This window comes from Lethenteron reissneri, chromosome 38, assembly GCF_015708825.2.
Source record: "Lethenteron reissneri isolate LAM-NWPU_2019-01 chromosome 38, ASM1570882v1, whole genome shotgun sequence".
NCBI lineage: Eukaryota > Metazoa > Chordata > Hyperoartia > Petromyzontiformes > Petromyzontidae > Lethenteron > Lethenteron reissneri.
Genome location: NC_083816.1, coordinates 4,752,851 through 4,764,826, shown reverse-complemented (window position 1 = coordinate 4,764,826; position 11,976 = coordinate 4,752,851). Strand labels below are relative to the sequence as shown.

The 11,976-nt window shown below is 53.5% G+C and overlaps 1 protein-coding gene across 1 annotated transcript in view; it reads left to right on the top strand.

Annotated features, from left to right (window-relative positions):
* TAF3 (TATA-box binding protein associated factor 3) overlaps positions 1-7,857 on the top strand; it is a 40,963-nt gene extending 33,106 nt beyond the window's left edge. The window contains 2 exon segments of the mRNA XM_061567313.1: positions 964-1,073; positions 2,257-7,857. Coding sequence (XP_061423297.1) covers positions 964-1,073; positions 2,257-2,413 — 267 coding nt within the window. The 3' untranslated portion in view covers positions 2,414-7,857.
* The last annotated feature ends 4,119 nt before the right edge of the window (positions 7,858-11,976 follow it).

The window sequence follows — 11,976 nt, the reverse complement described above, 5'->3', positions numbered from 1 at the left end:
CCCCCACTGGCGCTCACGCGCTGAGCTACGGCAAACAGACGCCGCTCCTAACTAACTCCCTCCCTCCACGTTTGAAATACGTCTTGGCGCAGCCGCTGCTCCCATCTCCCGTCTCGCGGCGCTATCAGATGGAAGCGCGAGTCTCCAGCTCGCATCACAATATGATTAGTCGCTGCAGCGCTCGCAGGAGTTAACCTATCGTTGAACGAACGGACGAACCAATCGGACGTGCGTACGCACACACACGAACCCGTACAGACGGACTCTGCCTCCAACTCCCCACTGTGTCACCACCCCCCCCCCCCACCACCAATTCCCGCTTCTTGATGCCGATGCCGCCGTCGCTGTTGTTTTTGCTGCGTCTGTGCCGGAGACGCCGGGATGTGCACATGTGAGAGAGAGCGCTGCGAGCAAGACGCGCGGGTTTTGTGCGCGCATGCGAGGGAGGCTCTTTCCTGCCCGGCAGGGAGGGGAGGGACAGGGATGCGGCGGGCGCTTTTGTCTCTCCTTGACGGTTTTACGGCAGCAGCGGCGCTGCGCACCTTCAAACTCCCCGTGCATGCGCACACTCTGCTTGTACGTTCAGCGCGTGCGTGCGCGCTCCGAGCGTGTGTGGAGGGCTCGTTTAATTTTTGTGCCGTTTTATCTGAGTGTGCGATCAGAAATATTCTAATGCCGCCCCCCTGCCGCCCCCCTGCCGCCTTTTATCCCCTTTTTCTTTTTGGCCGACGTGCGATTGAAATCTGCACACACGCATACGTACACGTGAACGCACATGCGTGAACACACATGCGCTCGCACACACACGTGCATGCACACATAAACGGACACGCGCTGATAAACATATGTACATACATGCATTCATTGACTTACATGCATACACAATAATGCACACACGCACACTCATTCACACGCGCGCGCGCGCACACGCATGCGCACACGCACGAATGTGCACGCACGCAGGACTACGAGGAGGGCAAGATCTGGATCTGCCCGAGCTGCAAGGGCGTGATCAAGCAGACGTCGGAGGCGCCCACCATCGGCTGCGAGACGTGCGACGAGTGGTACCACTGGTGCGTCCCCACTAGCGGCAGCGCAAACGATCACGGCCGTCAACGCGATGACGACGACGGCGAAGATGACGGCGTCGATGATGACGAGGCATATCTCATTGTTACGGATGATTTTTTTACGGCAAGGGCCCAATCTCACAAGCTGAGCAGGATTGAGCTTGGATAGCGCTTGGATGGGCGCCCGCCGCGCACAAACCGGTTGCCGCGGGGCTGTCTGGTGGCCAGCAGGGGGTGCTGCACAATTCAGTGTTGTGCTGCAATCGTGCGCCGCCGAGTCTTTGTGCTCGGTGGCATCGCCAACCCGCACTGACCAGCGTGGTGAAATATGGTTCAGTAACCCCCGGGACCCGCACGGCGTGGGGAGCCCCTCATCTTGTATTCGATTGACAGAGGATCTGTACATGCACAGGAGGAGTTTGTTTCCATTCACAAAAACTTGAACAGTTTCAGATCCGTCAGCTAGTAGGCCTCTGGGACTAGCGCAGCCCTGAAGTGTTGAGGCTGAACAAGGCCCGTTTAGACATTGTGACTTGCTGAAGGGCGCACTTTTGTCTGTTCCCATTTAGTAATGATTATTATTTCACTTGGCGGCGGCGGCGGCGGCGGTGGCTATGCTGCACTTGGCTGTTGTAATACAGCAGTGTGGAGTTAGCAGCGAGGATTAGCTGATCAGACAAATGTTGTGAAAGTCACTTCCCGTTGGTGGCGATGAGTTGCCGTGATCTGGCTCGCCAGGAGAATGTGGTGCAGCAAAGTGTGAACTCCGCCTGTTCTGTCTGTGTGGGATAGTTGCACCCCCGAGTATTGTGGGTTTTCTCCGGGTGCACTGGTTTCCTCCCAAACATGAACACTCATTAATTGGCCGGTAACATTTTAATATATAGAGGACCGCAGAGCTTGGGGGGGGGTGGGAATTTGGCGCCGGTTCACCGCGTGGCTGCTGCCTTCCCCCGCTCGTCTGTGGTTCCTCCTCACGCCTCCGAGTCGTTCTCTTCGAGAGGGCGAGCAAACGCTGTGTGGCGACGCATTACAAGTTGAAGTTCTAAATTATTATTAATAAGACGGTTAAATAGAAGGCGCTGATGAATGTACAACATCCCATGTAATTGTAATGCTTGAGCATTGCCGAACGTGGTATGTTGCTGCCGGCTGACTCACTGGTTGGTATGACCGTGCTGTCCAGGACCTGCGTGGGCATCATCACCCCCCCGCCGGAGGAGGAGCCGTGGTACTGCCCGGTCTGCACCACCTCCAGCACCGCCACCGCCAGCGGCGGCGGCGGCGGCAGCAAGGGCAGGGACAAGCGGCAAAAGGGGCGGAAGGGCAAGGGTGGACATTAGCGCGAGGGTGCTGGGCTCGCGGCCTCGCACGCACATCTCCAATGGCGTGGGGCACCCCTCGCCCGTGGAGCCGGCGCCGCTCCCATCGATGCGGCCAACCAATGATGCGCCACCGTAAACAACAACAACAACAACAAAACTGCGGACGTTGTCCACCGAGCAACGGCGCCGGACACCCGTGTGGCCAAACGCTCGGGCGGTTGGGCGGCTGACTCCCCCACTGCCCCCTCCTCCCCCTCCTGCCACTGTGGGTCTCGACGCAGGACTGCGGGTGGACGCTGTGACGCGGTGGAGGGTGAACGCAACGGTGCGGCCGGCGCAATCGCTGGCTTTCTCGCCCGCCCGCCCGCCCACCCTCCCCAGCACGACGCCACGAACTTTCGAGTCGGCCGTTTTTACCGAACGTCGAGATGATATCGTCGCGAACTTTTAAGCGCCACGTCGGCAGATCTAAAAGTCGGTCTCCTCCGCTTAAACGAACATGCGTCGCTAGTCTCACATTGGCAGCCTTACGAAGCCAGTGGTGGAAAGTCCACATTCTTATGGTGGGAGCCAGTCCGTTACACTCGATAGAACAACCACTGCTGACTTCCGACAAAGTGGTTTCTTAATTTTATTAACCCCCCCCCCCCCCCCACCATGTGCCGCAAACCTTAAATATGAGTGGAGTCAATCCTCAACCGGGATCGGAACTCTTAAAACTTTATGGTCGTGGGCGCAAACGCTTGAACCCATCGCGGCACCACCCACGAGGCCATGTATATATGTAAAATACGTATGTGCGTGTGTGTGCACGCACACTTGCGTGCGTGCGTGTGTGAGAGTATTTTTTAACTAAACGTATCCGTGTTTGGTCGTGCACGTACAGTGACGCGTCGGCGAACGCCTGATGATAAATAAAAACGTAGACGAAGTTAGATTTTCTTTTCCTACCCCCCCCTCCTCCTCCCTCTATTAAAAACGTCGTAGTCGTTGGCCAAGCCAGTGTTGAGTCCACGGGCTGTCCGCTCGGTGGCCGTGTCTCTTGTGTACGTCCATGTCCAGGGGGAAACGAAGCCTCCGCAACACTCGCTCGCGTTTTCATCGTCGTGTCTTTGTCATGATATATTTTTTTATTTTTAAACGGGCCTGGCTGTCGAGTTTTATTTCTTCGTTTTTTTTATTTGTGTATTTCTACGTCATAAACTTACATGAGTTTGCAACAGGTCCTGAAGTTTTGCTGAAACCGCACGGTGCGTTGTGTAAGATAAGTGAGTACACGGCAAACGGGTTGCGGTGAGGTGAACCCACCCGTCTGGATCTCTTCCGAGTGTTATCCCCCTTCCTATGCCCTGGTGGGTTTTCTCTGGGCGTTCAGGCGTCCTCGCCCGCACGAAATCAAATTTCTATTTAAGAGAGGACAATTGGTCCAAACATCCCAACGTAGCAGGGAGCCCCCTCTTGAAAGAGCAGTGAGACTCGACGAGGCTTTGCTTGAAGGCAATTTCTGTTGAGTTTATTTTTTCTCTCTCCCACTCACGAGGGACGGGCGGCTCTCTTGAGCTTGCCTCGAGTTTAAAGCTCTCCCACGAGCAGTGGTGTGAGCCAGCAATTGCAGGGCTGCACCTCTACCTTTCACCGCAGATACCTTCTCAGTATTTGGTAAACCCACCGCCATGTTCCGCCAGCATTTTAACCCCCGAATCAAGACAACAATATTCCCGAAAGACTGGTTTCGTTTGGAATTGTCATACCTTCTTGAATGCACTGCCTCTTGGAACTGAGAGAATATATATTTCAAAAACGCATACTCCTTTTTTTTATACACAAGTTTATATGTAGATGTTTTTATTTTTTAAGATTCTGTTTGCGTGTCGTTATGTACCACCACTGCCTCCCCCCCCTACCCCACCACCAAATGATTTCAGTAGTTCCGCTTGGGGGCTATGCCCCATTTAGAAACGAAAACAAAAGTATTAGAAACTGTTGTGGCTTCTTGGTGCTGTACTCGACGACGGAGCGGGAGGCGTGGAGATAAATTATCTGCCGAGGACATCACGGAGAGTCGGTTGTAGGCAAGAGGCCTACGTGGGGTACAAGCCCTTTGCGCCCTGGGGCTCTCCACGCGTGGTGGATCAATGCATCTGCTGGCAGCTGCAGCAGCAACAGCAGTAGCAGCAGCAGCAGCAGGGACCTCCAGAGGAGGGTGCCAGTCTGCACCCTAACCTGGTCATGGCTGATGAGGCCACGTTTGTCAGCACCAGGATAACCAAAGGCCTCTCGCCCCACCCTACTCGGTGTGAGCTGTGCAATTGAGTCACCGTGGACGAACGTCACTGATGAACGTGGCCTCAAAGTTCAGGAGTGGATTAATTGGGTTAAAGAACAACATCGCCCCCCCCCCCCCCAATTACTGGCGGGCTCTACCCCTCTGTGACACATCGCACCGACGTTACAGCCTCGTGCTATTGAGATTGGCTCCAAGAGCAAATGTGCTATGCTGTTTTAATTACGAGTTTATATTCGCAGTGACAGCTTGCGTAGCACAACGCGAATGTCGTCTTGTTTGATGCAAACGACAAATGATTGTTACTGGAATTGTCACAGGCCCATAACGCGTCATCCTATAAATATATAGTATATATATAAAACCGGCTGCCGCTCTCAAAACCAAAAAAACACCACGAGGAATCGAGTCGGAAGCATTGCTCGGCGAATGTGGGAGCCTTTCGTGTGGAAGATTATTTGGTGATCCTGTCGCTGCTGCGTTGGCAGTGGTGCACAAATAACAACTCAACGCGATCATCAAACCCACTGCCTTACGAAAGGAATGCTATATTAGGTGACGTTTCGGGCAATGGCCCTTCTCCCAAGCACTTGAAGACTTGTGCCGCGAAGAAAGGGCAATTGCCCCAAACGTTGCCTATCATATATTTTCCTTCCGTGTGGAGGGGGTGATTGGCAAGGGTGGTTCTTCATCGGGGTTGGTGGTGGGCCAGTTGAGGACTCACGGGAGCGATGTTGCGAATGTCGCCAGCAAATTGGTCGGGCGTCTTTGCGCGATGCGTGTCCCGTGGTTTTGGCTGCGGTAGTCACAGTCGCGATGCGGGAGGAGGAGGAGGGGTTGGGGTGCGATTAGTAGGATCTTGGCCGTGTCTTCATAGATTCGCTTTCTCGCACAGTCAGGAGGTTGGACTGGGTTTTGAGTTGGTTCTGGTACGATTCCTAACCCTCGACCATCGGGCCCCGTGCTTCCCGCTCTGCGGGTGAAGAAGGCAACTTGGCCATAATCCGAAGCTTGGTTCCATCAGGTAGGCGAAGCGTTCATGGTCCCGACTTATTCCTGTGGCCAAATAGGTTGTGAACGATGCGATTAATTTGCGCGTTTGAGAACGTGTTTTTGCACGATTTGCTTACGTTGGCCACGCGGAGAAGTCTGCGGCTGATGAATGTTGCCGCTTACTGATGAATGTTGCCGCTTACTGGCCTCTTCTTGGCTGCATCTCGCCCAGCGCCCACGGGCTGCCACCTCGTGCGAGTCAACGGATACGTCTTGCTCGCTGTCAGTCGGTGGTGGCTGCTCGTCGAAAATACGCTCTCAAGGCTTCCTAGGATCTTCCAGTCTCTGGCGGCACTTGCGGGTGAATTGATTGGAATGCTCAAGTAAAATACGATGCTGGTGATGATGATGCCGCCAGTGCTGGGCTCCCACCAGACCAGAGCTCACGGGGATGTGAGTGGACTTCTTGGTAGCCCTTGCAGAAGGTGCTTTGGTCTTAATGGGCTCTCATCATCACGATCTTACCCACTGCTTTATGAATCCCTACCGATCGTCTTCTCTCCCAGTCTCGCAATGCCACAATCCATCGGGCTCCTGGCGAGGCTGGGCTGCAGTCGTTCTCACAAACGCGCTACAAATCCAGAGAGAGCTGGGTTTGATTCCCAGCCACGGTTCGCGTTGAGTGGCGAGCAACTGCTGAACCCGTCCTGGGGCCTTCCCCTAAGTAGACCCAGCCGACCTACCGTTGTTCGCCGTGCCGGCCTTAATGGGTGCTCGCTAACAGCACTTTGCCTCGGCAGTTTAGGCTCTCTACGGGGATCTTCTGTATGTGTCAATGTAGTATGTGGTGTAAGTGTGTGTGTGTACGGTATGTGTATGCATATGCCCGTCTGTTGGAGCAAATCGCTGTTGGTGAAGCCGCTGCCAATCGCATTCCAGTTTCTCAATGAATTCACCTGCAATGTGGTGGTGGTGGTGCTGGTAGTGGCGGCACCTGAGACGAGAACAACCCGGGGTGGGACTCGCAGCCTGCGAGTCGCCGCTGCTTCTCCACTTTTAACGTCGAAGATGTTGCCTGGGCTGCGTTCGGTTACCGATGCCACCCCAAAGCGCAAACGGGGGGTGCATCTTGTAGTTTGCACAACTCGGCTACTTGTCCCGACTGTCTGACATAAGTTTGTAATTCTCGATTGGTCGTGAGCGCCGTGTTGACTTGGAGGTCGCTCCTAAATCGTTATCATGAAGTCTCTCATTTGATTACTGTTCATATTTGTGCCGGACAGCCCGAGACGGCGCTGCCTTGTGGTAGCGACAGGGTTTAAGAGCTCAAAGCTGCATTAACTTGGGCCTAACATCTTTCTGATTGGCCCAAGTGGGGGTATATACATTGAGGTTGGCGTAAGAAATTGAGGCTGGCGAAACGGGAACGCTCCAGACGGCAAGGTCGTTCAGGACCTCGGTTGGATTCTGAGATGTTGGCCATGGCTTTCTGTCGCTTTCTGACGTTTCGGAGGTATATCTCCCGTGCCGCTCGTGGCTTGGAACCAACCGTATTCAACAAAGATAACATCGGCCTGGTGTTTCGGGGATGTGTCGTTCAAGATTTCGAAGGCATGTGGCAGCGATGGAAGTTGGCATTCGGGCCAGGGTTTCCCCCCCCCCCACCACATCTCGTCGCACAGTAAACTGGCTCTTGAAATTCCCCCCGCAGCTGCTTCATTCCACACCCGAGTCGTCGCGACGCAGTGAAATCAAACTGCGTTATAATTCGCCCATCGTAACGCCAGTTTCTCAAACGTGCGCGCCACGTGATGAATGAAATCGGCTTGTGCAACGACGCTCCCCCGAGCAGATGGCCGCCGTTTGTGAAGTGGAGTCTGGCCTCGACTGCGAACAGCAGCAACCGCTTGCAGAGATGGTCCGCGCACAAGCGATTCGGTGTGCGAGCGATCAAGTTGCACGCGACCGGTTCGCAAGAGAATGGTGCGCACACACAAACACCCACCAGCGATGCGATCGCGTCGCAGCTGATTGCTCAAGCCGTGGATTATTATGATGATGTCACCCTCCACCCTCCTCGTTTCGTCTCCCCCGCACGCGGGCATGCGACTCGTGAACGTGTATTTTATTGTGAGATTATAATAACAGAATAAGAAGACAAAAAAATAAATACTAAATACTACTACGACTCGTGCTGCCGTACGTTACGTTGCGATCTTTTGCGGTTGGTTATTTTTTTTCTCTTTAATTTATTTCTGGGTTCGTCTTCCGTTTCTCACGGATGTTGAAATGGTTCACACAACCGGACCTGCAATGCAGAAGGCGCCGGTTCGATTCCTCTCCCGCCTCAATCAATGGAAACTGGCCTCTCTCCGCCCCCTCTCTATATTTAAGGCCTCGTCACAGAGACGACCTCTCTCTCTCTCTGTGTATCTTTGTGATATCTGTCTGCTTATATGTCTGTCTATAGTTTTCTGGTTAGATTTTTGTTGCTATTTATTTTATACCTGATGATGATTGCTTGTGTTGCAATCGAAACATCGTAGTATGCTATTATTTAATTTATTATTTTATCTTATACGTGACTTTACCGAAAGAACGAAAGAATAATTCCTGCAGTCACGAAAGCTCCAAAATTAAGATTGGTCAGCACAGTTAAGTCTTATCGGCAGATCGTGTGTGGTGAGGGGGGGGCAACCCCACACCCTATTTTAAAAGGTCTGGCCAGAATGGAAGAGTAGGCCAAAATTCCTTCTACGGAGGAGAGGCCCTTTCCGTCAGCAGTGGCGTGAGCCAGCAGTTGCAGGACTGCGCCTTTACCTTCACGGATGTCCGGCTAGTGTTGGACCGAGCTGGTAATGAGATTTCCTGTGACATCATTGTGCGTGTGTATGTATTTACGTGACAACACAAATACAAAGGTCACCGGTATAGCCGCAGACCGTGGCGGGGAGAAGTGCTGTTATTGGGCACCTGTGAAGAAGGCCGGTAGGGGGGGGGGGCGCACACTAGGGTGTGGCTCGAGCCACGCCCCGGGCGGATTGCCCCTCCTCACCGTTGATGTTTACCTATGTCAAGGCCGAGTCGACCTAGGAGAGTGCCAGTACATGATCAAATAGCAATCGGCTCTGATGTCCGGCTTATTGACTCAATGGGGAGTTTACAAACACACCGCAGCCATCGTCACCCCAACTGGCAGACTGACGCCGCAGGTCTCTGGTGCAAATGAGACTCATCCTGGACTCTTTCAAAAGTTCTCACCACCTGGTTAAATAACATGTAATCTTGACATTTGGTACTGGTAGGAACCTCCTGGTTACACCAGCCCACAGGGGATTATTGTGTCCGTCCGTCGTGCAGAGAGGGGCTGGGTGGGGAGGGAGGGGCTGGGTGGGGAGGGGAGGGTGGGGAAGGGCTGGGTGGGGAGGGTGGGGCTGGGTGGGGAAGGTGGGGCTGGGTGGGGAGGGTGGGGCTGGGTGGGGAGGGGCTAGTCACCCCGTGGTGCCCTTATAAAACTCAACGTTTAACCTACTCACGCCGGCTTGTGCCCGCCCTCACAGTCGGGCATATTTGCGGAATACACCACGCCGCCGTTGACCCTGGCCATTGACCGAGCAACCCAACGTTTCTACCAGCTCCCTCCGCAGGAATGTGTTTAACTCGAGTGCCAGCAAATCGTAGTGCAATGCGCGACCATTTGCACCCCCGATCCTCACACGCGCAGTCTAGAGCACACGCACACACTCAACGCACGTGTCTCCCGGCATTGTACGTCGTAGAGCTGTACACGTGTGTACACGCACTGTCACGTGTGCAGTGCCATACGTACTTGTTGTGTACATGGTCTACACACACTAAGATCCCCCACGTCGCCTTTCATAGACTATGGGGGGCAAGTGCTGTTGTTAGCGAGCACTGATGAAAGCCGGGAGCGGCACAAGAGGCAGTGGGTGGCCAGCACCACTCCCGGCCGCCTTTATCTCATTGTAAGGCCGAGTCGACCTAGGGGAGGCCCAGGACCGGCTCGAACACTCGCCACGTGTTATTGGTCGCGAGCGTGCAATCCATCTCGGGTCACCCAAGTCGATAACAACAACTAGACCGCCATTCGCCACGTGAAGTGTCCAACGCCCGCTGGCAGGAGGTCACGGGACAGACCCAGGTGCCATGGGTCGACTGACTTGAGACGACTGGCCGATGCATCACCTGTGCCCCCCTACTGTGCCAACTTGCTGCGTTTTATCCACCCTCGTTGTTGTGAGCGTCGCTCCTCCGTCCTCCGCTGTTGCTGGAGGACGACTGCCTCCAACTGCCCAGTAGCAGCAGCAGCGTCCTTCACGAGCCTCCTCCACAGACAGTCCGATCTTGACACCGCAGGTACCACTCTTCGGAAGTCCATAGCGCACACACATACACACGCGTGTGTGTATATACCAGTGTTGTGAGTCATACACCTTCATAACGTTTTTGGGTTTAGATCGCGTTATTTATAAATGTGTCGTAACCCTCCACCACCCGACACGGCCAATCAGTAAAGAAAGTGTCACGTTGACAAAAGACAAATAGTTCACTGCTTTAGCCCACCGGTGTGTTGAAGCGTGAAACCACAACATTTACAATTTTTGAGTAACACGACGTTTCGCTGGTAATTGCATCCAGCATCATCATCGGGCAATTCGCCCGATGACAGTCATACACCTGTATGCACGTGTGCGTGTGTGTGTGTGCACGAACGGGCACGTGTCAGGTACACGGGGAGAGCGCGTGAACGCCGAGTCGCGGGCTGCGTTTCCACGGCCGCGAGACGTGAATAATTTCGGGACCCCTCTGAGGCGGTCCCTGGAGCCGTTATCTGTAATTAACATCGCGCTTCCAGAGAGAATCACGCAGGACAGCCTGTGCGCGTGTGTGTGTGTCTGTGTGTCTGTGTGTGTCTGTGTGCGCGTGTGTGTGTTTCTGTGTGTCTGTGTGTGTGCGTGCGTGTCACTCGTGGGGGAGCGGTAGTGTAGCAGCGGTTAGCGCGCTGCGCTACGAACCTGGAGACCCGCTCACGGTGACGATCATCTGAAGCAGTCCTGGGCCTCCCCTAGGTCGACTCAGCATCAAATGAGTACCCGGTGCGATGTGTAAACATCGCCACCGGGGAGACAAAGGTGAGCGGGCGTGGTGTTGGCCATCCACCCCCTCGTGTGCTGTGACGGCCTTCATAGGTGCTCGCTAACAGCACTTGTCCCGATAGTCTGATAAGGCTATACGGGGATCTTTGTCCTCGATTTTTTTTTAAAATAACTCTGAACACAAAGCGTCTTCTATAAAGTCGCCTGTTCTATATTCGAACACGGAGTCTTAAATACAGGTAAATGCCTGTTCTAAGGGTCTTAAATAAAGGTACGCGCTCTATATCTTAAATATAGATACACGTTTTATACTGTATATAAAACACATGGTATTAACTACAGGTACCTGCTCTAGATATGAACACATGGTCTTCTATACGGATACCTGTTCTAGATATGAACACATTGCTTTAAATAGTTACCTGTTCTATATATGAACACATGTCTTTAAATACAAATACCTACTCTAGATATGAACACATGGTATTAACTACAGATACCTGTTCTCTATGTGAACACAGTCTTAGGTCAGAATGACGTTGGCGATGCTGCTGCTACTGCTGCTGTGTTGGCAGTGGCGCACAAGCGCAGCCAGCAACGATACCTCGACTCGTTCCGTGTCTACGACACTGCGAACCTTGGAATAAAACACATGTAGTTGACTAGGCGACGTTTCGGGCAATGTCCCTTCTTTACACAAACTACCTCTGTCTGGTCTCTCTATGCGTTTTGTCGAGGGTCATTGCCCGAAACGTCGCCTATTATATAGCTACGTGTTTCTTGTTAAGGCCGCAGTGTGATTGACGAATGCGTTGAAAGGTGGGTATTGATAAACTCGGTACTGTATACGACAAAGACAAATATCTCCCATGTAGCCTTTAAGAGACCGATGAGGCAAGTGCTGTTATCGATTTTTGTTTTAATATGGGCAGCGGTGGCCACGAACCCGGCCACCCAAGTTCGATTCCCGCTCACGGCCACCAACATTGGCGACGATTATTCTGAACCGGTCCTGGACCTCCCCTAGGTCGACTCAGCCTCTAAATGAGTACCCGGTGCGAAGTGTAAACATCGCCCCTGGGGAGACAAAGGCGGCGGGCATGGTGCTGGCCACCCACCCCATTCGTGTGCCGTGCCGGCCTTCACAGGTGCTCGTTCACAGCACTTGCCCCAGCAGTCCGTCAAGG